We start from the raw sequence: 23,492 nt of genomic DNA, 5'->3' as shown, positions 1-23,492 counted from the left end.
CAAATATGCTGTCCTGTGGAAGGTTTCTATGGCCTCAGACTTTTGTTCTGTATTATGTCAGGGCAGAAGAGTTAACCCTGGGAAAGGCTGCCAGTATGCCCTCTTTTGTACCCAAATGTGGAATGATTCTAATTATTTTTGATAAAAATGGAACAAAATATGTTTTACCAGTTTAATGTCTGCATATCATATACTTGAAGATATATCTGTACCTGTGTCTCTGTATCTCTCTGTCCACACATCCATCCATCCATCTTTCTGTCCATCAGTCTTTCTCTCCCCCCCACTTAGACTGTGTTCTCATCTCTTACTTTTCCCAATGGAACAGTAGAATGTTCATCAATGGAAAGTGGCAGTTACAGTGAAGCGATACCAAGAACTGGTTTCTTGTTCAGGAGAGAAGAGGCCATATTGCTTAGAAGGATACCATATGCAACGCAGTCACTTCAAGTGAGGGTACTACTAGTTTGAGTTTGCAGTAGTTCACTGTCAGTTTTTAGAGTATAGATCTGTTTTTGTAGTGATACATTAAAAAGAAGGTATTGCCGGGGATTTAGCTCAGTGGTTCTGCCACCTGCCTTGCAAGCACAAGGACCCAAGTTCGATCCCCAGTACCGGGGGTGGGTGGGGAAGAAGGTATGGTGTGAACCAACATTTTGCATTATTAGATTTTTATTTATTTTTTGTCAGTGGCAGAGGACATTTTGCAACTTGCCCCCAGAAAATAGTAAGTTGACTTTTCCCATTATGGTAGTTCTTAACCCACAGCCAAGTAACTAATGTATGGGTTTATTCTAAATACAACATATGTCCATTTAAGACTGCTGTAATTATCATTATGTAGAATTGTGGGATCATTGAATTCACTGTGAGCTGGACCTACCCCAGGATTCAGTGTATTATTTGGTCTCTGTGCATCTCAGTTTTCAAGGAGGAACATGATGGCATTGGAGTCTTAGATGTCATTGTTCTTGAGGGGTGAGTTATTCCATTTCCTTTGTTTACCTGAGAAAATAGCTGTACTCAGGTACTGGGATGTTAGAGCTCATCCTGTTGGCAACCGAGCCACTCTTTCAGTTACTGGGCTTCAGATGTGAAAATGGGTTCAGGTCCAGAAACTGGGTAGGAGTCTTATCTTTTTATTGAGATGGTGTTGTGCATTAGATCTAGAAGATTCCTGCAAAGCCTCATGTGTTCAGAGATGAGGCTTTTGGGAATTGATTGGATCACCGTAATGCTATCTATAGCTGACTTGCTGTTAGGGAGTGGGCTTGTTTAGAAGTAGGTCATTGGGGCATAATCTGGAAGGGTATATCTTCTTCCCAGAGTCTCCTCCTTGCTGTGCTTCCTGGCTGCTATGGGTTGAGCACCTGTTTTTCTATCATGTCCCTCTGCTGTTCTGTTTCTGCCTTGGAGAAAGCCAACCATGGACTGTGGACCGAAATAAACCTCTAATCCTTTAAGTTGCAGAGTTGGGTATTTTGTCCCAGCAGTAAAAGAGTGACCAAGACAGAAACTGATATGAGAAAAACTGAGGAGTCATTGTTGCTGACCATGTGGTTTAGTTGCCTTTGGTTGTGGCTTGTGGGAGGAGTTTGGAACAGTTTGGAGATTCTGGGTAGAGAAACTGTAGAATGCTGCAAGCACAGTAAACAAGGATGAGTGGAAAATATGGTTACATTTCAGAGGACAAGAATGGTGATAGAAATGCAAAAGTAGAGGCCGACCTCAGGAGGTTCCAGTTGAGAACAAGGACTCTATTGGCAGTTGTACTCGAAGCCATGTGTGCTGTGTCCTGGCACGCAGAAAATGTGTCTATATTTTGACCATATTCTGAGACATTATGGGAATGTAAGAATAAGGGCTGTGAACTAATTAACCTGGTGGAGAAAGTTTTATTGTAGCTCAGTGTTTAGGCTGTGGCATGGGCACTGCTCTCTGCTTTAGCTAGCTTTGTATTGAGAATCAGGGGCAAAACCTAGAACTGAATGATGTGAAGCTTGTCCCAAAAGGAAGTCCCTGCAGTGTTGGTGCCTTTCAGAGACAGCATGACTGCCAAAAAGTACCTTGTATCAGGGGAATAGCAATGATAGCTTGAGAACATCCCAGGAAAAATCTTACCATTTTAGCTCAAAGCTCTAGTGAAACACCTTGGCTTGAAAGGAGAATCCCAGGGAGCTCAGCTCATTTAGGCCAACTAGGAAATAGTTTCCTGGAGTTTAGGCAGCTCAACGCTCACAGCCCTCTACAGCCATGATATAAGGGGCTAGCTACTGCTCAAGCTGGCAGCAGACCTTGGCATTATCTGCATGGTGCTGGTTTAATAAGAATGTAGAATACAAGGGTTCTGGGATCATGAGGGCTTCCATTCAGCAGAAGGCCCAGGTGGGCAGTATGTGAAGCTGTGAGGGTTAAGCAAAAAGTGCAGTGGAGACCCCGGGTTGGAAATGTGGAACATATTTTAAGAAAATCCACAGACACTGAGTAGAACCATCCTAAGAAAGAGATCACGAGGGCTGCAACCAGCAGTGCTGTAGGGTGGGGCCACCTAAGCCCTCTGGAGCTTGCATGTTGCCACAATTTGCTGTGGGTTCTGGGCACACTTACAGAATTTATAATTTTCACTGCTGCATTTCAGTCTTGCTCTGGTCTGATTTCCTTTTTATCCCCCATTCCTTCCTTTTAGAATAGGAATGTTCACCTAGTGCCATTGTATCTTGGCAATGTTAAATTTTCTTTTTGATTTCTCTATGAGCTCACAGCTAAGAGTTTGCCTCGAGTTTCACGGGACATGTTGGATTTTGACTTTCAGCAGTGTTGCAACTCTTAGACATGGACTGAGTGCATTTTACATGATGAAAGATCTAGAATGTCCCCCAGAGTCTCCCTTGGTGTTGGGGCGGGGCTGGGTGGGAAGCACTTCATTGGGAGGATAACCTGAAAGCGTGCTTCTCCCTCCCAGGCTCCTGCCTTCTCCCTCTGCTTCCTGGCTGCCATGGGTCGAGCGCCTTGTCCCCCACCAGGCCCCCTGTCATTCTGCTTCTGTGTGGGGAGCCATCCAACCATGGACTGAAACTGTGAGCCACAAAGTCTCTCCTCCATGTTACAGGCCTTAGATATTTTATCGCACCAATGAGAAAGGCTCTCAGAGAGGCGGCTTCTGTTGCCTTCGTGCTCACCATATCTTTTATTTGTGTTGATTGTATAGACTGATACATAGAGCCTCCTATGGCTCATTTTTGTTGCTCTTACGGAAGCTATGCTCAGTGATATTTTCCTTATCTTTGTGGATCAGCTCCTGTGACTGCTGTTCCTGCTCTACACTTATTAGGATAATGGCGCTCACCATGCATCTTTTTGCTTGCTGATAGCTATCACTTGGTTTCTATTTCTGGCTCCTCTTTATCCCTTTGCAACTCGTGAGCCCAGATAAGTAACAGCTTTTCTTGCTGTCCAGTCCTGTCCAGAGGAAAGTCAACTCTGATCTCAGTGATGGTAGGTCTCTCTCAGCAGTTGGCTTCTTAGTTCTTTTGTAAATGGAAGGTTTCTGGATCTCTCTTAGAACCTCCTGACTGACTAGTGGGATTGAATGGGACCAATACTTTAGCACGCTTGCTCATCTGAACCTTTCAGTCCTTGCTTTCAGCTGTGGCAGTTCTGCTTCTCTTGGCTTAAGCCATCACTTCTTTCGTGCTTCCAAAAGCTGTCCTTGTAGCATTTTAAACATCATTTCTCAGCGCCCTTGCCAAGGTGTTAAATCTTTCATCATAGGAGAGTGCTTCTACTTCTGGAAATCATTCCTTGCCAAAGTGTGTGTTCTAGTATTGCTTTCTATGCAAGACTGTGAAGACCAATTCCCTATGTGACCTCCAGGGTTTTCCCACTACAGGTTACCTCTGCTTACAGTTCCAGGGTGGAGGGGGATCCTTTGTTTCTGTTACAGGCCCTGCGTGTATGTCATTGAATTATTTTTTAACTTAACCCTAATTACTGGCCTAATGGCCGGGATGAGAAATGGAGATGGATTCTGAACGGAAGCAGTATGGAAGTCTGACTTTGTGTCTTGCTTAAGTGTTTTCTCATTTTTATTTTTGCTGTTGGGCTGTCCTTGGTTTAATCTCTGGGTTATCACCCAAATCTTCCTGATAGAATTGCGCCCTAGTTTTTGGGTCTCTAACGATCCACAGACATTCTCATCTTCATAACATCAGAGAAAACAGCTCATCGGATCAACCACAATCCTTTATCCCAACTGATACAATCAGCAACACCTTATGATCAAGCACCACTTGGAAACTGACCACCTGTGGTAGACACTCGTCTATCACCTTTAAATTTTAAATCAATGATAAGTGTATTAGGATCACCTGATTTTTCTCCTTTAATTTGTAATTGGGATGATTACATTGATTTTGAAATATTCAGTCTTACATTCTAGAAATAAATCCTATTTGATTTTATGTATAATTTCTTTTTATACATTGCTGAGGTATTGGCTAATTTTTTAATAATTTCCTTGTGTATTTTCATGAGGAATATTGGTGTGAAGTTTTATTGTTGTCTGCTGTTATATTTTTTTGTTTTTTGGTAGTTTCTTCCTTTTCATTTCTGTTTTCTTTTTCTGGTCTGCCTATGGTCTGTTTGAACATTTGCTGTGAATGACATTTTTATTTATCTACAGTGTTTCTGAAGTATCTTTCTTTTCATGTGTGTGTGTGTGTGTGTGTGTGTGTGTGTGTCTGTATGTTTGGTTGCCCTGGATAATATATTTTTAATGTATAAATGATTACATTTTGTTGTGTTTATATTTAACCAGTACAATGGACATCTATTTGCTTTGTAATGTTGGCTATTTTGCAGTTCTAACATTTTCACTTGGTTCTTTTTGTGTTTTTAATTCTTGTTCCTGAACTGGAAAACCCAGCAATATATTTTTGTACTGCAATTGAAGAAAAATGTATTATTACTTTAGATCTGCCTTTGGAAGCTACAGAGAACAAGAATTTTAAGTGATAAGTATTATCTACATACTAATAGCTGTGATACTTCAGAAGTAGTTTCTGTATGATTTACTTTTGTTATCTTGTGTAATTCTTACCAACATCAGTTTTTACTCACTCAGCAAGTGTTTACTCAGTATCTAAAAACTACTTTTTAGTTCAATCAGATGTTTTTGCTTTAGCCTCACATGGCTAAAGGGCTTATCTAATTTACAGAGAAATAATCACATTTCTGCCTTTCTGGTAGATTACAGGCATTGGGGGAGGAGAGTGTGAAGTGAATTCTCTTATTTCACAAACATCTTTCGGGGTTGTACTGTATAGGTGCCATACCACTTTTCCCTTTCATCTACAGATTTGTTAATGTTTAGTTGTGGAATAATGTATTTTAAAAGAGCAGTGGGTTTTCTGAGATGCAAATGTTCTGAGCTTTTTGAGTAACCATGGGAGAACAGCATAAGCATCCCCCGGGCTGGTCATTTTCATTTATCTCGCTGTGTTAGTCTAAATCCCAATTGTTTATCTGTGCCGTGAAAAAAAAATTTGAGATTCATTTCTCTAGCTCACAGGATGCAGAGAGTGGTTGTTTGTACAAATTTCATTTTGTGTGTGTTAGATAATACAGCTGCATTCTTCACACATAAAGTTTTTAGTCCTCAGTGTTTCTCCAACATTGGTGAGGGCCCGGGATTTAGCTCAGTTCAGTGGTGTGGCCGCCTGCCTTGCAAGCACAAGGTCGGAGTTTGATCCCTGGTACCAAAACAAAAAACAAAAACCAAAAAACAAAAAAACAACACCATCCAGAGGCTTGCTGAAGAAAAGAGGGCTGGACTCCACCATCAGTCTCTGATTCATTGGCTCTAGGATGGGGCCCGTGATTTGCAGTTCTAACATGCTTGCAAATGATGTTACTAATGTTATTTTGGGGATTTCACTTCCAAAACCATCCATCTACATAAATTTTTCCTTCCTTCTGTTTCTCAAATACTGTAATCTGATTTTAATTGTAACCATTTTATTTAAACTGCTCTTTCCACATCCTTTTAAGTCTTCATGTTGCCTAATTAAATTATACTTTTCAGTTCATCCTATTTAACACGTAGAGATCATTTAAAATAGTTGATTGATCTTCCTTTTTAGGAAACACTTCTATTTGGAGTCTTTCCTTTATTTCCTCCTCCTGTTCATTCTCAGCCTGCTCTTTCTTAGTCTCTCTCTTTTTTTCTCAAATGAAATTCTGAATGTCCTGGTCATACATTATGTACCTTCTGTTCTTAAATGATCTCCTTACTCCCATCTGTAGGCCAGTAATTCCCTATTTGTATCTTCAGATGAAAATTTCTTTTATTTCATTTTGACTGATTATCTTATTGTATGAATAATTTATAGACATTTTAAAGAATGTATATCCAAACCAACCAGTGTTACTAACAAATGCTAAAATGCAAGTTTTTCTCATTTTGATATCATGAAATCCCTGGACCTTAGTGCCATCTTAGGTTCTGTGAAATGCAGGAATTCACTCCCTCTCCTTCCCTATGAAAAGTGCTGTTCCCTCAGTCTTGTCCCTCATCCATCATCTTTTCTTTTAGTTAGTTGTCAACAGCCAGGAGCCTAGGAGGTCACCTCGACACTTCAGTCTTTCCTAACACTGATTTCTACCTATAAAACATTTCCCAGTTTTCTTACCATGTTTGTTGCTAACACCTTGGTTCAGGCTGTGATCACCTTTACAGGGATTGTTGCAAATGCTATTAACTTTTAGTTTTCTTTTCTTTTTTTTTTTTGGTGCCGGGGATTGAACTCGGGTCCTTGTGCTTGCAAGGCAGGCCACCGAACCGCTGAGCTACATCCCTGGACCTACTTTAGTTTTCTTTCGGTGCTGTCTCTGTATAGTACTTAGATTTATCTTTTTAAAATGCAAACAAGATCATGTCACCATTTTGATTAAAATATTTTGGTGATTGAAATTTAAAACCTTAGTGTAAAACACCTGTCTAAACTGTGTCTGCTGTTCTGCTGTGTGGCAGTACTGTTTAGCACTGTCATCTCTTTCATTCTTTTGGCTCAGACACACTGGTGTCTGTTCCCTTTCAGTGCCAGGTTTTACCTTTGCCTGGAATGCTCTTTCCTCTGCTTCGCATCTGCTGTCTCCTCCCTTGTTCATTAGCTCATGTCTTTGAGTTTTCATCTTTAACGTCATTACTTTAAGGTATTTGCTGACACTAAAATCTAAATTGGAACTTATTTGTTTTTGTTTTCTTTTTTATGGTGCTGGTGATTTATTGCATTTATCCTCACTGTGTTGTAAACATGTTTCCTTATTTTACTCTTTGTGCCAAGGCTTAGCACAGGACATAGTAAATGAAGGTGTTCAGTCAATATTTTTAAATAAATGAAAGAATGATTTGAGTTTAAAAGCATAAATGTGCATTATATAGACTAAAAAGAAGTTCTTTTCAAATAGTAAGTATTAACTGTGGAAAAAAAATCCATCAAATTTGGGAAGTGGGTCTTCATTCTTAGTTGCCAATTATATAAATGTCTAACAAAAATGTTTAAAATTTACTTTTTATAAGAATGTAATTTCTGAAAAAGGTTGTTTCAAAGTAATATTAAGTAATTTATGATATTGGAATAAAATTAATTTCATTTCTAAAATAACAATTGGATGAATCTCTTTTGTCATTTTTATAGAAAATTAATCCTTTTTACAACCAATTTTTCCCCCCATTAAGTTTTTTGGTACATTTAAAGCGAACAATACAGTTACATTTATCATTGGGATCTTGTACCTTTACGTGGCTTACATGGTTGTTTTTAACCACTCAAATTTTTGAGAATTTACCATTATAAAGAATATCATGCAGCATCCAAGGAACATTTATTATTTGACTTTTTAAATAGAAGTTATTGCCAAATCACTTTAATTTTTAAAATGTTTATCAGTCTTGGGAGAACAAACTCATGCCTTTAGGCCAGCATGGAAAAAAATGAGAAACAGATAGCAGCTGATAGTCTGTTTCTTTTTCAGTGTATCCATTGTTTCGTTTCTACTCTTATTCTTCCCCTTTTTCTTCCTGCAGGACTTCGGTAGTGTCTGCCTCGAATCCATAACCCTCATGGTCCACAGTCTATGAATTCATTCATTTGGAATCTTAGCTTTCTCTTGTGTATATGATGAGTGTGACAAAGCTTTTGAAATCAGACAGGATCACAGAGTTCAAAATGCTGATAATGTCTCTGTCTGTCCTTTTCCCTCTGTCTCCTTTACTGCACTCTTGTCTATCTGACTTACAGGAGACATGGATTACAACTGGCTGGACCATACGTCTTGGCACAGCAGTGAGGCATCCCCAGTGTCTTTGGTGAGACATGTGGAGCCTTACTATTTGATTTCTGTTATCATTTCACTTTTCCTTTTTATTTACACCTTTGCATGTTTTCTTTTTTTGTATCTTTTTTTTTATCCCACACCTTTAGGGGACAGTCAAAAGGGAAAAAGAAAAATTAGTGAGCAGGCAGTTTTGTCGGACTCTAACACCAGGTCTGAGAGACAAAAGAAAATGATGTACTTTGGTGGCCACTCTTTGGAAGAGGATTTGGACTGGTCTGAGCCTCAGATTAAGGATTCTGGGGTAGATACCTGTAGTAGCACAACCCTTAACGAGGAGCATAGCCATAGAGATAAGGTACTGAGATTGTGGAGCCTGCCTTGTACCTGCTCATTTGGTCTTTGTTTGCTCTCTGTCACCCATTAAAACAGAACATAATAAAAGGACAGGGCATTTCAAGGGTCGATGTAGCATTTCTTAAGGTGCAGAAAAGAAAAACAAAACAAAAATCAAAAAAACCAAAGAAGCTCTTGCTTGTTTTGCTGTTTTTATTGTTTGACAGCATACCAAAAAAATAAAATAAAACTTAGGAATAAAGGAATGTTTTGTCTATGGTTGCATACAAGAACTTTGTAATGTTATTATAAACCACAAATAAGAAACACTGTTTTGGATTGGCTTATTTGATTGCTTCCATATATTTTCCTTGGGATGAAAATTAAATTAATTAGTAGTTTGAATCCCAGGCAAAAGGGCGAAAATTGGGTCTATTTGTACAGAAAAAGTTGTTTTTCTTTTTTCCCTTTCACTGTCATTTTACTTTTTTGTTTTGTTGTCACAGCATTTTAATGTAGTATTAATATTAGAGCCATTGTCATCTGCTTTGGTATTTATTACTTTGCTTTTAGTATAGTGAGGCTTTTGAAATCTTTTTACCATATAGATGTGATTGACTGGAATTTGTCTTTTTGCCTGCTAAATTTTGCATGAAGATATGCACGCTAGTTTTTAGATCACTGAAACTACTATGATTACACAAATCATCTACTTTATTTAGCATATGATTTATAATTGAATGGTGCCTTCATTTATAAAAGCCCTCATTCTACTTTGAGAGAAAATATAAACTGTTAAGATTTTGAAGGTCATTTAACAGTGAACATTATTGACTTACCTAGTAAAGGCAATTTGCTAAATAAATCAGAGATCTGAGCTTCTGTGAAGGGCGGAATGTGACCTGTCCTTCCTTCTGAATGAAGCCTGTTTGTGTGATTGGAAAGTTTTGCGGGCTTGTTCATTTTTAAAGAATTTTAATCTATAAACCTATTCAAGAAAATTTCCAACATGGGTTTAGATTTTGTGTTTTAATGATTTGACCTGTTAATTTTTATTGTAATAGTTTTTCAAAATCTTTCTGAAATGTTTGAAGAAGAAAGTCTCTTTTTTACGTGAGTTCATCAACATAGAATTTCAATCTTTTCTGCCTTTGAAGTTTTGCTTAATCTTAATCATGGATAGTTTGCATATATTTTCAAGAAATTTCAAATTTTGTTAATCTTTATAACTTCAGTGTTGTGTCAGAGAGCTGAAGAATTTGACGTAATTTGATTTGAAAAAATTATGGAGATTATAAAATTTAGGTTCTAAGAATAATGTAAGCTTTTTTGCTCAGTGTTTTGAAACATAAGCTGGTCTGTGTAATCATAACACTTTAGATTTCTGAACTTAAGAGAGATTGTACAATTGGAAGGCATTTGTCAAAAAAACATTAATTTTTCTTGTTTGTTGATGCAATATGTTAGCACCCTGTGACCTGGCAGCCATCTAAAGATGGAGATCGCTTAATTGGTCGTATTTTATTAAATAAGCGTCTAAAAGATGGAAGTGTACCTCGAGATTCTGGAGCAATGCTTGGCTTAAAGGTATGTAACAAAATGTATGCGAGTCTGATTCGTTACTCCTTTACAGACTTGTCAGAAAAACAAAGGATTTAATAACTCTTTCTACCTAGACTGATGTAGACATTTTTCCCATATCGCGAGTTTTCAACTAGTGGCAGTCATCTAGAACTTTTTATTTTCCACAGTAATATTTATGTAATATCTTGGAAGGCAATGATAATAACCTGACTAGAATAAATTAGAATCCTAACACAAGATCAAACTACATAGCTTTTCCTCTAAATCTGTGCTATGTTTAAATTACATCAAAATAGTAGTTTTACTTAATTATTCATTATGCAAGCTTGGGAAATGTAATATGTGCATTACCTAGAAATATAATTTTTGTATTAATGTAGTAAAATGTGTGTGTATGTGTGTAGAGAATGATGTTCTAAGCCTCAAAACCCCAGAATGCTTAGGAGATTAAATGTAAATATGAATTCACATTTTATAAAATATAAAAAATATTTGGTAAATACAGCAAGTAGAACTGTGTTTGGTTTTGCAAATCTGTGGTCAATAAAAGCTTCAGTGAAAACAAAGTAAATGTTTTAAAGTTAAGCCATTGCGACAGAAACTGTCCTGTACAGTATGCTAAGTAACAGATATTAGACAAATTTGAGAGTCGGTTTGGGCAACTAACATTTACTGAGCTGCTACCACGTGACTGGGAGTCATCTCTGGATTTTGCATCTGTCATTGTATTCAGTGCTCACAACAGATAAAAAGCTAAGCTCACAGAGGTGCTGTAGTCCCTCCCAGTTGTCTGGGACGGCGACAGTGGTGGGATTGACATACAGGTTGTCAAGCAGAGCTGAGGAAGTCTGCCCTTGAATGCTGTCCATGGGGCTCCCACCTCCATGGCACTGACCACTGAGCTTCTCCACTTGCTTCGAGTTCCTCATCTATACAGTGCGGACAATGTTTGTTGAAGTTAAAATGAGATTAAATAAACCAGTAGCAAGCATTTAGTATACTGTATTACATACTCTACAATTTCATTGATAACAACTGCAGGTAATAGCATCGTTTATTATTGTTAAAGTTTGTCAAACCACAAACGATTTCAAAAACATTTATATAAGGATGTAAGCCCATTTAAGACCTCTATGCTTAGTTTTCAGAATCATGCATACGACTAACAAGTATTATCTGAATTGCAGCTGAGTGTAATTCACTATAATTATGGAGTAAATGCATGGAGTAAGATAAATCAGTGCTTTTAAAATTCAGGTGTTCGTCAGTAAACTCAGGAGAGGAAATAACTTGACTTATTTTAGCTAAGGGATTCACCTGCCGTTGTCTGATTCATCTGCTATGATGTTGACATATTACTTGAGTGGAAGTTGATCAGAAGCAAGGCGTTAATTGTGCAAGAGGCCAGTATCCTACAAGTAGACATATGATACCACAGCATTCTTCCTAACATTTTTTTTCTCTTTCTAAAAGGTCTGTTTTAATAGAAGTATAAAAATAGACAAATTGGGCTTCAAATGTTACAAAGTTTTCATTACTTGGATGAGATTAGAATTCCCCCGAGAACCATCATCAATCTCCACGTTACTGTGTATCTAAAATGTTACAGAGTAGTGAAAATTTAGTAGCACGTCATAGTCATAGTAAACGCGACAAATGTTTTATAACACTTAAAATTTAGACCTAAGAATATTTATATAATGATGTAGCACTCTGATAATGCATTTTGGGAAATGATAGAAGAATTGTATATTTTAAGGACAAAAGTTGCAGATTGCTGAGTTGTTCATAAACTGTGCCACACTTTTAGGAACCAATTTAAATTTCACCATGTTTGAAATACGAAGCGATAGCTCTGAGGTCTTGTATTCATTTCCTAATAGCAGCAGTACTTTATTTAAGGCATGATTTTCAGTACATTAAATTACAGTTTTAGAAGCTGCATATTGTTCTAGGTATTTTTTATTTGAGTCTTCACTGTGTTCATTTTAGTGATGCTTTTCCTCTTTTAAACAGGTTGTAGGAGGAAAGATGACTGAATCAGGCCGGCTTTGTGCATTTATTACCAAAGTGAAAAAGGGAAGTTTGGCTGATACCGTGGGTCATCTCAGACCAGGTAGGTTTCTGCCGTCACTTACTTACATTTCAGACACTAAATGGGAATAGTTAAGGCAGATTTCATTTAGTTGTCGGTCTTCACTCACTAATAGAAAGTTGTAACTATAGTGTCTTAGGTCATATTAGAGACAATAATTTTTATATTTACTGATCCTATTTTTCTACCGATGGACGGTCTGATCTGCATCTAGTATTAACTTATTTTGTTTCCCATAAAACTTCTTTGTTTTGAAAAAAATTAAACATAGTTTAGAAAACAAACTTCATAGATATGCATATTTCCTAAAATGAGTCACTCCGTATCACATAGTCAATTGTTACTATTAGAGAAATCTCTGAAGAGGATTCAGTAAAGTGCTGTTTATTAAGCTTTTTTTTACAAAATAACGTTTAGACAATGAAAATTTGAAGAAAACTAGGTGCTCAGTTGCATATGTGTTGAGATCTTGATCGTTGTCTACAATTAAAATTTCTACTAAGAAATCAAATTAAAACAACGTTTTATGTAATTTTTTCCTTCTGACCATTGTCCTTTTGGATAAAATACTGCATATGCTATTCTGGTCATCAAATTTTGTACCCCCGGTTGTTCTCAGTGTGTTTCTTATTTCATAGTGATTTTTTCTCTCTGCTATTCATTGCTTGTTCTTATTTTGAGTGTTTTGAGGTTTGAGATTGTTCCTGCTGACCTTACAGGTGATGAAGTGTTAGAGTGGAATGGAAGGCTATTGCAAGGAGCCACGTTTGAGGAAGTGTACAACATCATTCTTGAATCCAAACCAGAACCGCAGGTGGAGCTCGTTGTTTCAAGACCTATTGGGTAGGTTGGGGTCAGGCTTGGTCTGTTTGTAAAGTTGACTACTTACTGGTAAGCAAATGTCAGATTGCTGTATGTACCAAATACATCTCACCAAGCCTCAGGACTTACAGAATATACAGTTAGTTACAAAAGAAGAAGTATATAAATGTTTTTTATTTTTACTGTCTTTACTAGCTTAGCAGATGGCTGTAGTCATTAGTAAGGGAAGGGGGAGATGATAGTAACAGTTGCTTTTAAGATGAGTGTCATATCATGAAGTATGATTTTCTACACTATAAAAGCTACCATCAGCTAAAGTGTACAAATATATATTTTTCAAATTATTTCAACCTAGGAAATAAAGAAGCAGAGGGCATCTAATTGCCAGATATAGGAAAGTTTTTAAGGAAAAACAATTTTTTAAAGAATGGCAATTAAAAAGACCTGAAATAGGCAAACCATATTCAAGTATTCCTTGGCTTTTTAATTTGTTGCCCATAGATCAATTTGATACCTGTAAAAGTTGGCAGTGTATATAATCCTTTCATATAAACTGTGAGAACAGTTCATTAAAGATCACAGTACTATTTCCTCTATAGAAGCGTATATTGTGTGCCAGTGTAAAAGATATACTTATTTCAAAACAAAAGCAGTGTAAACTGGTGGTGAATTATTTAATGAATGTGAAAGCTAGAACATTTGAGTGTGAAGTCTACAGAAATTCTTTGATTATATAATAATGCCTAGTTTTATTTCATTGAGGAAATGACTGGGTTGTATTCTTTTGATGTCTTTATGCTGGAGAAAATGATTTAGATTGGTAGATTAGTTTTACTGAAATATTCCTTTCAAAATAATGTATTTAGCACAATGAATTGTATCCATTTTTCATTTTGTCTTTTCACAGTTTCATAATATGGTAAAGTGGCAGTGCTAATCAAATCTACTTCTTGGTATTAAAGTATTCTCGAATCATATTTCTGTTTCGTATCTAAACAATTTAGAGTATTTTACAGTTTTGCAACTGACTGTAACTAGTACTGGCACTCTCCATCAAAAAAAGTGTTCTTGCTTTTGGTTTAAAACAAAGGAACTTGAAAGTTTCAATAAGAACCGTGTTTCCTTTTTTCTCCATGAAGTTATTTTAATTATAATGTGAATATCTAAATTTTTGTTTTGGTGATATTTTGAGTTTCAATATTATTGATTTAGAACAGAAAGTAAAAATAAAGAGTAGAACAGAATTAAAATATTATCTATAAAACATCATGTTGAATACCAAACTTTTTTAGTGAGGCACATAGAAAATAAAGTGTATGCTTTTAAAATCTACCACAAATACATATGAATTTTAGTTTCTTTTAAATAGTTGATGTTAGTCCAAAGTTTTATTAGTAAAATGTGCTCGTTTGTTATTTATATAATTCCACCATACACAGTTTTTTCATTTTATGCTGTTGAGTTACTGTATATGTTGATAATGATCAAAACAACAGCTGCATTGTGACACAGTTTCTTTTTTTCCTGTCATTCCAGAGACATACCTAGAATTCCTGACAGCACACATGCACAACTGGAGTCCAGTAAGTTTCATTTATTCTAGCAGAATATGTTATTAATGTCATTCATCAAAGATCCAATGAGGCATCTTATTTACTAATATGAAGAGATATAGTAAAGTCATTACTAAGTACACAGTAAAGATGGATAAGTACCATTTCATGTCACCATGAGAAAATATACAAAGTTTTATACTAATGAAAGATTTTTAGAAACCACACTATCTTTAATGTAGACTGTAGATTTTTAGATGGCTTTGTTAAGGTATCGTACAGTAGGCTACGCACAGTTACAGTAACAGGTGAGCTCTGATGTCATCACAACAGCAAATCACAGCACACTGCCTGCCACTCCCAAAGTTTTCCTTGAGTTTTAAAGTTTACTACTTTATCCTCACTTTAAGTAGAAGGAAATGATTGGAGCAATCTTTTGAATTATTATACTTGTTCATATTTGTATTTTTGGAAGCAGAATAATTATTCCCATTTAACATTAAAGCAGTAATGGAACAATAGATAGGTTTAACTGTCAAATGCACGGTACTTTGTGTTACTTATTTTTGTTATTTCCAACATTAAATGATTTTCTTTCCCAGTGAACTGTTTTTTGATTAAGAGTATGATAAGAGACGTTGAGAGAGAAGAGGAAGAGGTCTGCAACTTGAAGTCTGTTCTTTAGGATAGAGAAAGAGGTGGAGCTGTAGGGTGGGAGCTGTCCAGCTGCAGGACCGGTACAGGGGCTCCAGGCTGTGTCGCGAGCCCAGGACGGCTGTGTGGCTGGACGGAGTTGAGGATGGGGAGCGGCGGTGACCATCTCTGCACAGGCTGTGTGGGCCGTGGGCAGCGCTCTCGCTTTTCCTCTGAGGGGTGCCGGGAGCTGCAGAGGACAGCTCCAAGGAGGTGCTCACATTTGAAATCTGGCCGCTGTACCGAAAGTAGATGAAAGGGAATCGGGCAAAAGCAGAAAGACTGATGACAGGACCACTTTAATAATCTAGTGGCAAGACGGGGGTGACTTGGACCTTGGCGATAGCATTGAAGGTTTTGAGCAGGGTCCGGTCCTCTGTACACCTCAGTAAGTAAGATAGGATACTGAAAGTTGATGTGTTCTGGGCTGAGGATGTAGCCCAGCAGGAGACTGCTTGCTCTGTTTGCGTGAGCCACTGGGTTCAATCTCCAGCACTGCCCCTGCCAAATAGGTGTTGTCCTTTCGTATTTACATTTCAAGTGTAAATGTCCTGCAAGTCTCTACCAGATCAGCGAAATTCTTTTGGAATGCCCGGGCTCTGTACTTTAAAATATAGTCATGTGACCTTCTTGGCCTAGCACCTTTGGCTAGGTGCTAAATCATTGTGTCCACAACTATGCCCATGACCACATAGAGCCCTACCAAAGTAATTACTATTATCAGGCAGTGTTACTACTCTCACTACCCTCTTGTCTCCCTTTTTCTTTAGTATTTGTGTCTGTGCTTGATGCTGCACGTACGTTATCATAATTCTTATAACAATCTGTGGGCTGAAAATTTCACTCACTTGTGTTTCTGTGTCTCCCTGCCATTGTGGGCATGATAGAGCCCTTTATGATGTTTAGCTATTTAAATTCTAGCACTGTTCCTGAGGAGACAGGGTCCTTTGTCAGATTAGATCCCATGTTTATTCTTTAATCTCTGAATCTGTGTTCCCAGTTCCTCAGTACATTTTCTTCTGCTTCCACTTTTAACAGCCAGCTATATAATTCCTGAAGTTGTTTTCTAAAGGGTCAGTCATTGTTTTTGTTAAGTATATTCCTGCTACCTGCAGCTTTTCTTTTTCTTTTCAATACAGAATCTCGCTGTGTAGTTCAGGGTGGCCTCGTACTCACAGCAATCCTTCTGCCTCGGCCTCCTGGGTGCTGGGTTTACAGGCGTGTGCCACCACGCCTAGCTAACCTGCAGCTTTATATTAAGAGACTGCCTTATTTCTTACTACCGAAGGCATCGTTCTTTCTACTTCTAATTAATATGAAGGGTATCACCATCACTTTGGAACCGAGGTTTACAGTTTCCCCTACTTTTATACAGTACTGCTGGAGAGGTGAATTTTCTCACCTGTATCTCCAGTTGGGTGTACAGAACTGTCGGATAATTTCTCACACTAGTCAGCACTCTGACATTTCATTTCATCTGGATCTTCAGTTACCTGCTTTACTCTTCCCTTGAGTATCTCAGAAGTGTTATAAGGTCGCTGCTTCCAAAATAGATTCCCCACTCATTCCCTTAACACAGTGCTCCAAATCCCACGAGACATCAACACTGCCTTTTCCAGAGACAACAGAAACACGTAAGACTTTCTTGATACCACGTGTGATTACAGACTTGAAGCTTTAAAGTTTTCCATCGTCTTTCTTTTATTTTTCCTATCTAATTAGCGTCTGAGTGGTTTGTGTGTGTGGGCCGGGGGTCTACCTCAGGGCCTTGCGCACGCTAGGCCAGCGCTGTCCCCCGAGCTGTCCCCGCCCCGGGCCTCTGGTCTTCATTTTCTGATTTCGTGTTCCCTGCAGTCCCTTCTCTCATTCCTTTTCCACCACTTCTACCCTTACCGTTTCATTGAATTCTCCTCGCTGTTAACTGTCTTCCACGTTTCTTCTTCCAGTCCACTCTTTACACAGGTGATAGCCATCTTCCCCCAAACAGTGTTCTTTTCTTTCTCGTTAAAGCTTAGCATGGATACTTTATTAGCGCAGAATGCGTTGTCTAGAATTCTAACCACATAGTGCCACCTGTCCTATTAGCTCTATCCTACTTACGTTCTCACTTGTTTTTTCCTTTCACAGAAGTAATCTCATACTTTTTGGATACAAGTTCTGCTCCTTGTTTTATTCGATATCTTTTTTCATAGCTCCTTTTTCCTTTCTGTAAGTCTAATTTATATTCTTCAACATATGGTTTTTAAAAATCACTTCCTGGAAGCATTCAATAGTTTGGAGATTTTAGTGCTTATGTTCTTAGCGTTTAAAGTTGAGACTGTCTTTATGGAGCCTGATTCACATTTTGGTTATTCTTTTATTTCTATTTTAAAAATGTCCTTACTATGTTTTTGGAATGTGTGGGTGTGGGGTGCACTGAAAGGTGAAGGGACTCAGGTCTGAGGCAGAGGCCTGTCTCTGTTACAGTTGGCGCAGAGATGAGCCTGTGCGGGGGGCTGGTCCTCAGAGAGCCCCCAGACTTCCCCGGTGCCTTAGGAAACAGCAGTGGAACCTCTCCCTTTGGGTGTCTTTGTGCCTAACAAGCTGGTCTGTAGAATGGCATTTTACAGACATTTAGAAGATGTATGCTGGGGGCTCCTAGAGAGTTGTAAGAGCAGTTTATGTTGTTCTTTATGTATAATTATCATTTCAGGTTCCAGCTCATTCGAATCTCAGAAAATGGATCGTCCTTCTATTTCTGTTACTTCTCCCATGAGTCCTGGTATGCTGAGGGATGTTCCACAGTTCTTATCCGGACAACTCTCAGTATGTAACCACTAAACTAATTTCTCTTTTGGAATATTAAATCATGTTTCTAAAAATATGCTAGTTTTTTATAAAGCAAATTCTCCCTAGAATATAATTGTGCTTTTAACTCTTTTACTCTTACTACTTTTAATTAATGAAATTCAGTTTTGATTATTTATCATAGTGCTTTCTTTATTAGAGTTAGATTTTCTAGAATTTGATGAGATTCAAATTTTTGTGAGGATACCTAAATTAAACCCCATTTTGCCTAAATAATTTCTCCAGAATTTAAAGTTGTGGCTTTTGCTCTACACTTAAAATGATTATGAATTGTCATTGATTCTTAAGAGAATACTTATGTTGCAGTATACAAAAATTGTATGTAAAATAAAAGTAAATATGTCTATGTTATTCTCCGCTTTTCAACCTTAGGGAAAACTGAGATGAATTTCATAGTAATATTGAACTTTGACTATTGCTCTGAAATGTAAAGATTCTGGAGATGCTTTTGTCAATAGACAAAACCATGGGGTGATGTAGAGTAGGCTCACGAATATACTAGGTAATTTTGGGTTAGTGAGCCCTCATTTGAATATGTTAAAATAGCAGCTAAAAGTTTATTCATGTTATATTATGTCCACTTTAGAAAAGCTTTGCAGATGTAGGTCCTCATTTTAATCAATTTTCAGCTGTCATTTCCTTATTACAGCATTTTAATATATTACTGTATTTAAATGTATTCAGTTATTTTAATTGCCAGCAGTGGTGGTGATTATAAAACTTGAAATTTCTTGATTATTAAAGATCTATTTAGGTTCTCAGAATCCAGACATTGACTCGTTGTAGAAAAATGTTACTGTTAAAATAACCTATTGTGGGCTGCTATTTTAAGACCAATAGAAATACATTTCTGTTAAATCAGTTAAGAAATATCTGTTTTTATTTTTAGGAGGACAGATGTATGTTTTATTTTTCTGAACTATTTTCATTAATGAAAAGGAGATGTAGAAAGTTTAAGCAAAAATTAAGATATTGGAATTTATTAAAGAAGTTATTAGATGTCTTCTCTAAACTATTTTGAACACAAATTTGACAATAACAGAAACATTATGCAAGAAAGGTGATACAATGCTATGAGGTTGTGAATGCCTCACTAAAATAAATTTCTTTCCTTTATTATTTTGTTTTTCTTCCTTTTTCATAGAGTGAATTTCTTTTGAGAATATTGATATTTTCTCCATTGTCTCCATAAGTAGCATCTTTTTATTTATTCTCACATATATTGGCAGCACATATATCGTCATTTATAATTGAAAATTTATGTGTTTTATTTTACCATCTTAGGAAATACTAATAAATTTTAGCTACTTTTGACTAATTTTGTTTAGATAAGTTATCTTTAAATACTGTTTAGGGGTGTGGGGGTAGCTGGTGCTGGTACATACTCTGTGTGTGTGTAGTTGGCTTTTTGGAGGAATAAAATTAGATTTGCATAATAAGTACCACTTTATAATCTCAATTCCAGGGACCTGTACAAATTGGACAAGAAATGAAAATGAGGAGCAGAGGCAGGATTTTAGATTTCAAATTCTGTTTTTCCCCATGGCTTAAAATACTGTAGAAACATAAGACTGCTAAATATTTGAAGGCAAAATAAAATAAAATTTTTGCTTCTGAATATACATATAATGATGTAAAGCTATAGCCTTTAGATTTATAGATGAGGCTGGTTTAAAATCCATGAAAAATAATTTACTGTGTGTACCATTTTCTCCTTTTCATATGGCTTGGAAGGCGCATATGTTCTGGTTGGGTATTACTGAACTTTTAATGGCATATGTTTTGAAATTATTTATGAAAACACATCTCATCTACCTAAATAAAACATAATGTTTATACAGGTAGTACACAATTATTGTAGGAAGTCTAGAAAGTATGGGGAAAAAAGTAAAAATCATCTATAATAAAATCTAACTATTCACATACACATTAAATTTGTAAAAGACTGAAATAAATTTGTAGATACTATTTTGCTAGGGCAAAGTTTGTCAGGGTAACTTTCTGGAAATAAAATGACAATATGGATGGTAAAGTAAAAAAATGATTGTTAATATCTAACCCCCAATTCCTCTACAATTTTTTTTTACCAAATTAATTGTTTTTGTTGTCGTTGTTTTTGAGACAGCATCTCACTATGTAGTTGAGACTGACCTGGAATTCACTATGTAGCCCAGGTTGGTCTCAAACACACAGCGATCCTCCTGCCTCAGCCTACTGAGTGCTGGGATTACAGGTGTGCGCCACCATGCCTGGCTTCCAAATTAAATTTCAGTCATACATTAAGAAATACGTGCTGTTATTGCCCTGGAGTACTACTAGTACTAGTAAGTAGGAATTTAAATGAGTAAGATGGAATAATTTGTACTCTCATGTGACTGATTAATTTTATTCTCATTCTTTACATTTAGGAAAGCTTATGTCCTGGTTGTATTTCTTTTTTACGTAGAACTCTGTCTCTACTGCCCTGGAGACAGTTTTGTTTGCTACAGTGATGTAGGAGTTGAAAAAAATATGTCCAAGCATAGCTCCCCTTGGCAAACCTCTTAGAAGCCACAAGGCAATAGTACTTTCCCATTTTTTTCCATTTTATCTTTGGACATTTTTGCTTTGGTGGGATTTTATTCACTTGAGAAATCACGACATGGCTAATGCCTGAAAACAAAGACAATTTGTGTAGTCTGTGAACTGACCTTTATAAAATACTCTTGTCAGTTCATGGAATGATATTTTTTCAAGTAAAAAATACACATAGAATACAAATTTGTTTACATTTTTATGCTCAAGCTGTTGACTTTTAAAAAATGTATTCAGTTTACTTTCTGTCTTGTGCTTGAAATTACGTGGTTGCTTATTCTGGGGCATAACCATGAAAATGCACTGATGTATTTGGCGAGAGCATCAGTCTGAGCTCAGGGTATGGAGCCTGGGCTGTGCGCTGGCCTTCTCAAGGACGGCACTACCTTATTCCAGAGCGGTTAGCAGTTTCTATATTAGAAGATTAGCTTGGAATTTTTATTATTTTTAAATTAATTTACATGATTTGGCTAGTATTTTGATCGGTTGTTGCAATAAAATACGAGTTTTGACTTGTTTTGAAGTGAGGAAAGGTGAAGAATCTGTTTTTCTATAGGAACTCATTGCACAACTAACTGATTTTATTGACAGTTATTTTTACTTTGTACTGTACGGTCTGTGATTGACTTATGGTTGCAAAGCTTCTCCGATTTACCTTACTTGAATGTTGTTTCTGAAAATTTTGAGTAAACATTCATTTTATATTCCTATTTAAATGGAATGTTTTATTTAGTGTGTGTATCTTATTTGGTGTGTGTCTTTTATAGCTCCTTAACATCTCTAGAGCTTTTAAAATAATTGCAACAAAAGTTTTTTTCTTTGAACTTTACACTTTTATACTTCATTGTCATAACAAATCTAGAAATGTTGCATGGAAGATGTGGCCTAAAGACAGGAGTACAGAGAATAGTAGAAGTGACAGGTGCAAGATAGATGGGATTACAAATTCAAATTCTTCATTTGTGCGAATTGTTTCAAATATTATCAGATAGGGCCGGGGATTTAGCTCAGTGGTTTGGTGGCCTGCCTTGCAAGCGCAAAGACCCGAGTTCAATCCCTGGTACCAAAAAACAAAAACAAAAACAAAAACAAAAAAAACAAGAAACAAAACAAATATTATCAGATAATCTATGCTCAGAATAAATGACTTGGTAATTGATTACCAATTACAGTGTGGCCCATACTAAGCATTTCACCAGTTTTGTATGAAGAATGTAGAGTGTAGAGTTAGAAAGCAGCTTAGTGGTTGCCAAGGGACAGCGAGACAGCAGAGGGAGGAATGATTACTTAAAGTGCAGGTGTCCTTTCTGGGTGAGGACGAGGTTTTGAAATAGAGAAAGATAATGATTCTACAGCACTGCAAATGCAATAATTGCCCCTGTATTTATCATACTTTAAAATGCTTAATTGTATGTTTTGTCAATTTTACTTCAACTGAAAAAATATCAGAAAATGTGCTTTGCTAGTCATATTTAGAATATGAACGCATGGGTTAGATTTTAAGAAGGTTGATCTTAGAGGTTGGGGATGTAGCTCAGTGGTAGCTTGGGCAAAGCCTTAGGTTCAGTCCCCAGCACAGCACCCTTTCCCTTCCCCAAAAGGGCTGATTCCCCGAATTTGTGAGTTACTTGTTTCAGGTTCTTATCAAAATGGAAAAATGTTTTCTTGAAATTGAAAACACTATTTTTAAAAATAAATCTTTTATTTAATGAAATAATATTTATAAAATATCTCATTACTTTGATATATTTGGTCTAAAACAAAACAGGTGGGAGGGCAGGAAAAATAGAATTTATTTCTAGAGTGTCTTATTCATCACCTTCCTCAGCATGTCCAGTCTCTGAATTCCACACACCCTTTCTCCATTTGCAAAGGAATTACCTACCCAGGGTCACTTGGACATCAGTAACGCTCCACGTCTGAGCCTTTCTTGCACTGAGCATCTCCAGACAAGAAGGAAGATCTCTCAGATGTGAAACTTCCTTGTTTCTTGGAGAGAAAGATGACTCATAATTGTATAACAGTCTGTCTTGAACTATGCTTTCTTTTTGTTTTAGATTTATATCTAAAATAGTGTCTGTCCAGTGACAGTTAAATTTGACAGCAGTCTTTCTAGTGCTCATTATCTTGTTCCTTACAGCAGAGGAAAGACAGACTGAAGACAACTGTTTTTGGCTTTTTAGAGACAGGAGACACATGGGAGGAAACTTGATGGGGGAGAGGAAGTCTACTCCGAAATCCATTCTCAAACCAGAGCTTTGTATCTAATTTTGTTCCTGATTTGGTTGCTGGCATCCCTTAATTCTTATTGTGATTTTTTTGGAAAGAAAGTAAAAACAAAATAAGAGCAAAACAAGTTAGAAAAGAAATTTGATTTTAGTCAGAGAATTTGAAAATACTGTAGAGTGGTATAATCAGAATAGGGCTCTGCCTCCTGTTTTTTCATCATCTTGCCTTTTGAATGCTAGGAAGTGTTTCGAGACCATTTATGTCTTTGTTTCCTTATCTGCGACTTGGAGAAAATGGACCCTTCCCATAGTTGTTGGGACCATCGCAAAGCTAAAATGTTGCAGTAAGCTGTCAAAGGCTTGAGGAAATACAACGCACTGTTCAGAGTAACACTATAAGAAAGTAACGAGTCGTTGTCTTTGAGG

At 36.8% G+C, this 23,492-nt stretch overlaps 1 protein-coding gene across 1 annotated transcript in view; it reads left to right on the top strand.

Annotated features, from left to right (window-relative positions):
- Rims2 (regulating synaptic membrane exocytosis 2) overlaps nucleotides 1–23,492 on the top strand; it is a 408,447-nt gene that overhangs the window by 153,895 nt on the left and 231,060 nt on the right. The window contains exons 6-11 of the mRNA XM_033759701.1: nucleotides 8,484–8,692; nucleotides 10,138–10,257; nucleotides 12,271–12,370; nucleotides 13,069–13,192; nucleotides 14,708–14,754; nucleotides 18,110–18,222. Coding sequence (XP_033615592.1) covers nucleotides 8,484–8,692; nucleotides 10,138–10,257; nucleotides 12,271–12,370; nucleotides 13,069–13,192; nucleotides 14,708–14,754; nucleotides 18,110–18,222 — 713 coding nt within the window. The remainder of the gene's footprint in view (nucleotides 1–8,483; nucleotides 8,693–10,137; nucleotides 10,258–12,270; nucleotides 12,371–13,068; nucleotides 13,193–14,707; nucleotides 14,755–18,109; nucleotides 18,223–23,492) is intronic.

Source organism: Fukomys damarensis, unplaced genomic scaffold (genome assembly GCF_012274545.1).
Source record: "Fukomys damarensis isolate Sample0158 unplaced genomic scaffold, DMR_v1.0_HiC HiC_scaffold_5, whole genome shotgun sequence".
Taxonomy (NCBI): domain Eukaryota; kingdom Metazoa; phylum Chordata; class Mammalia; order Rodentia; family Bathyergidae; genus Fukomys; species Fukomys damarensis.
The sequence above is the reverse complement of the archived record's forward strand: the minus strand, read 5'-3'. Positions and strand labels throughout refer to the sequence as shown.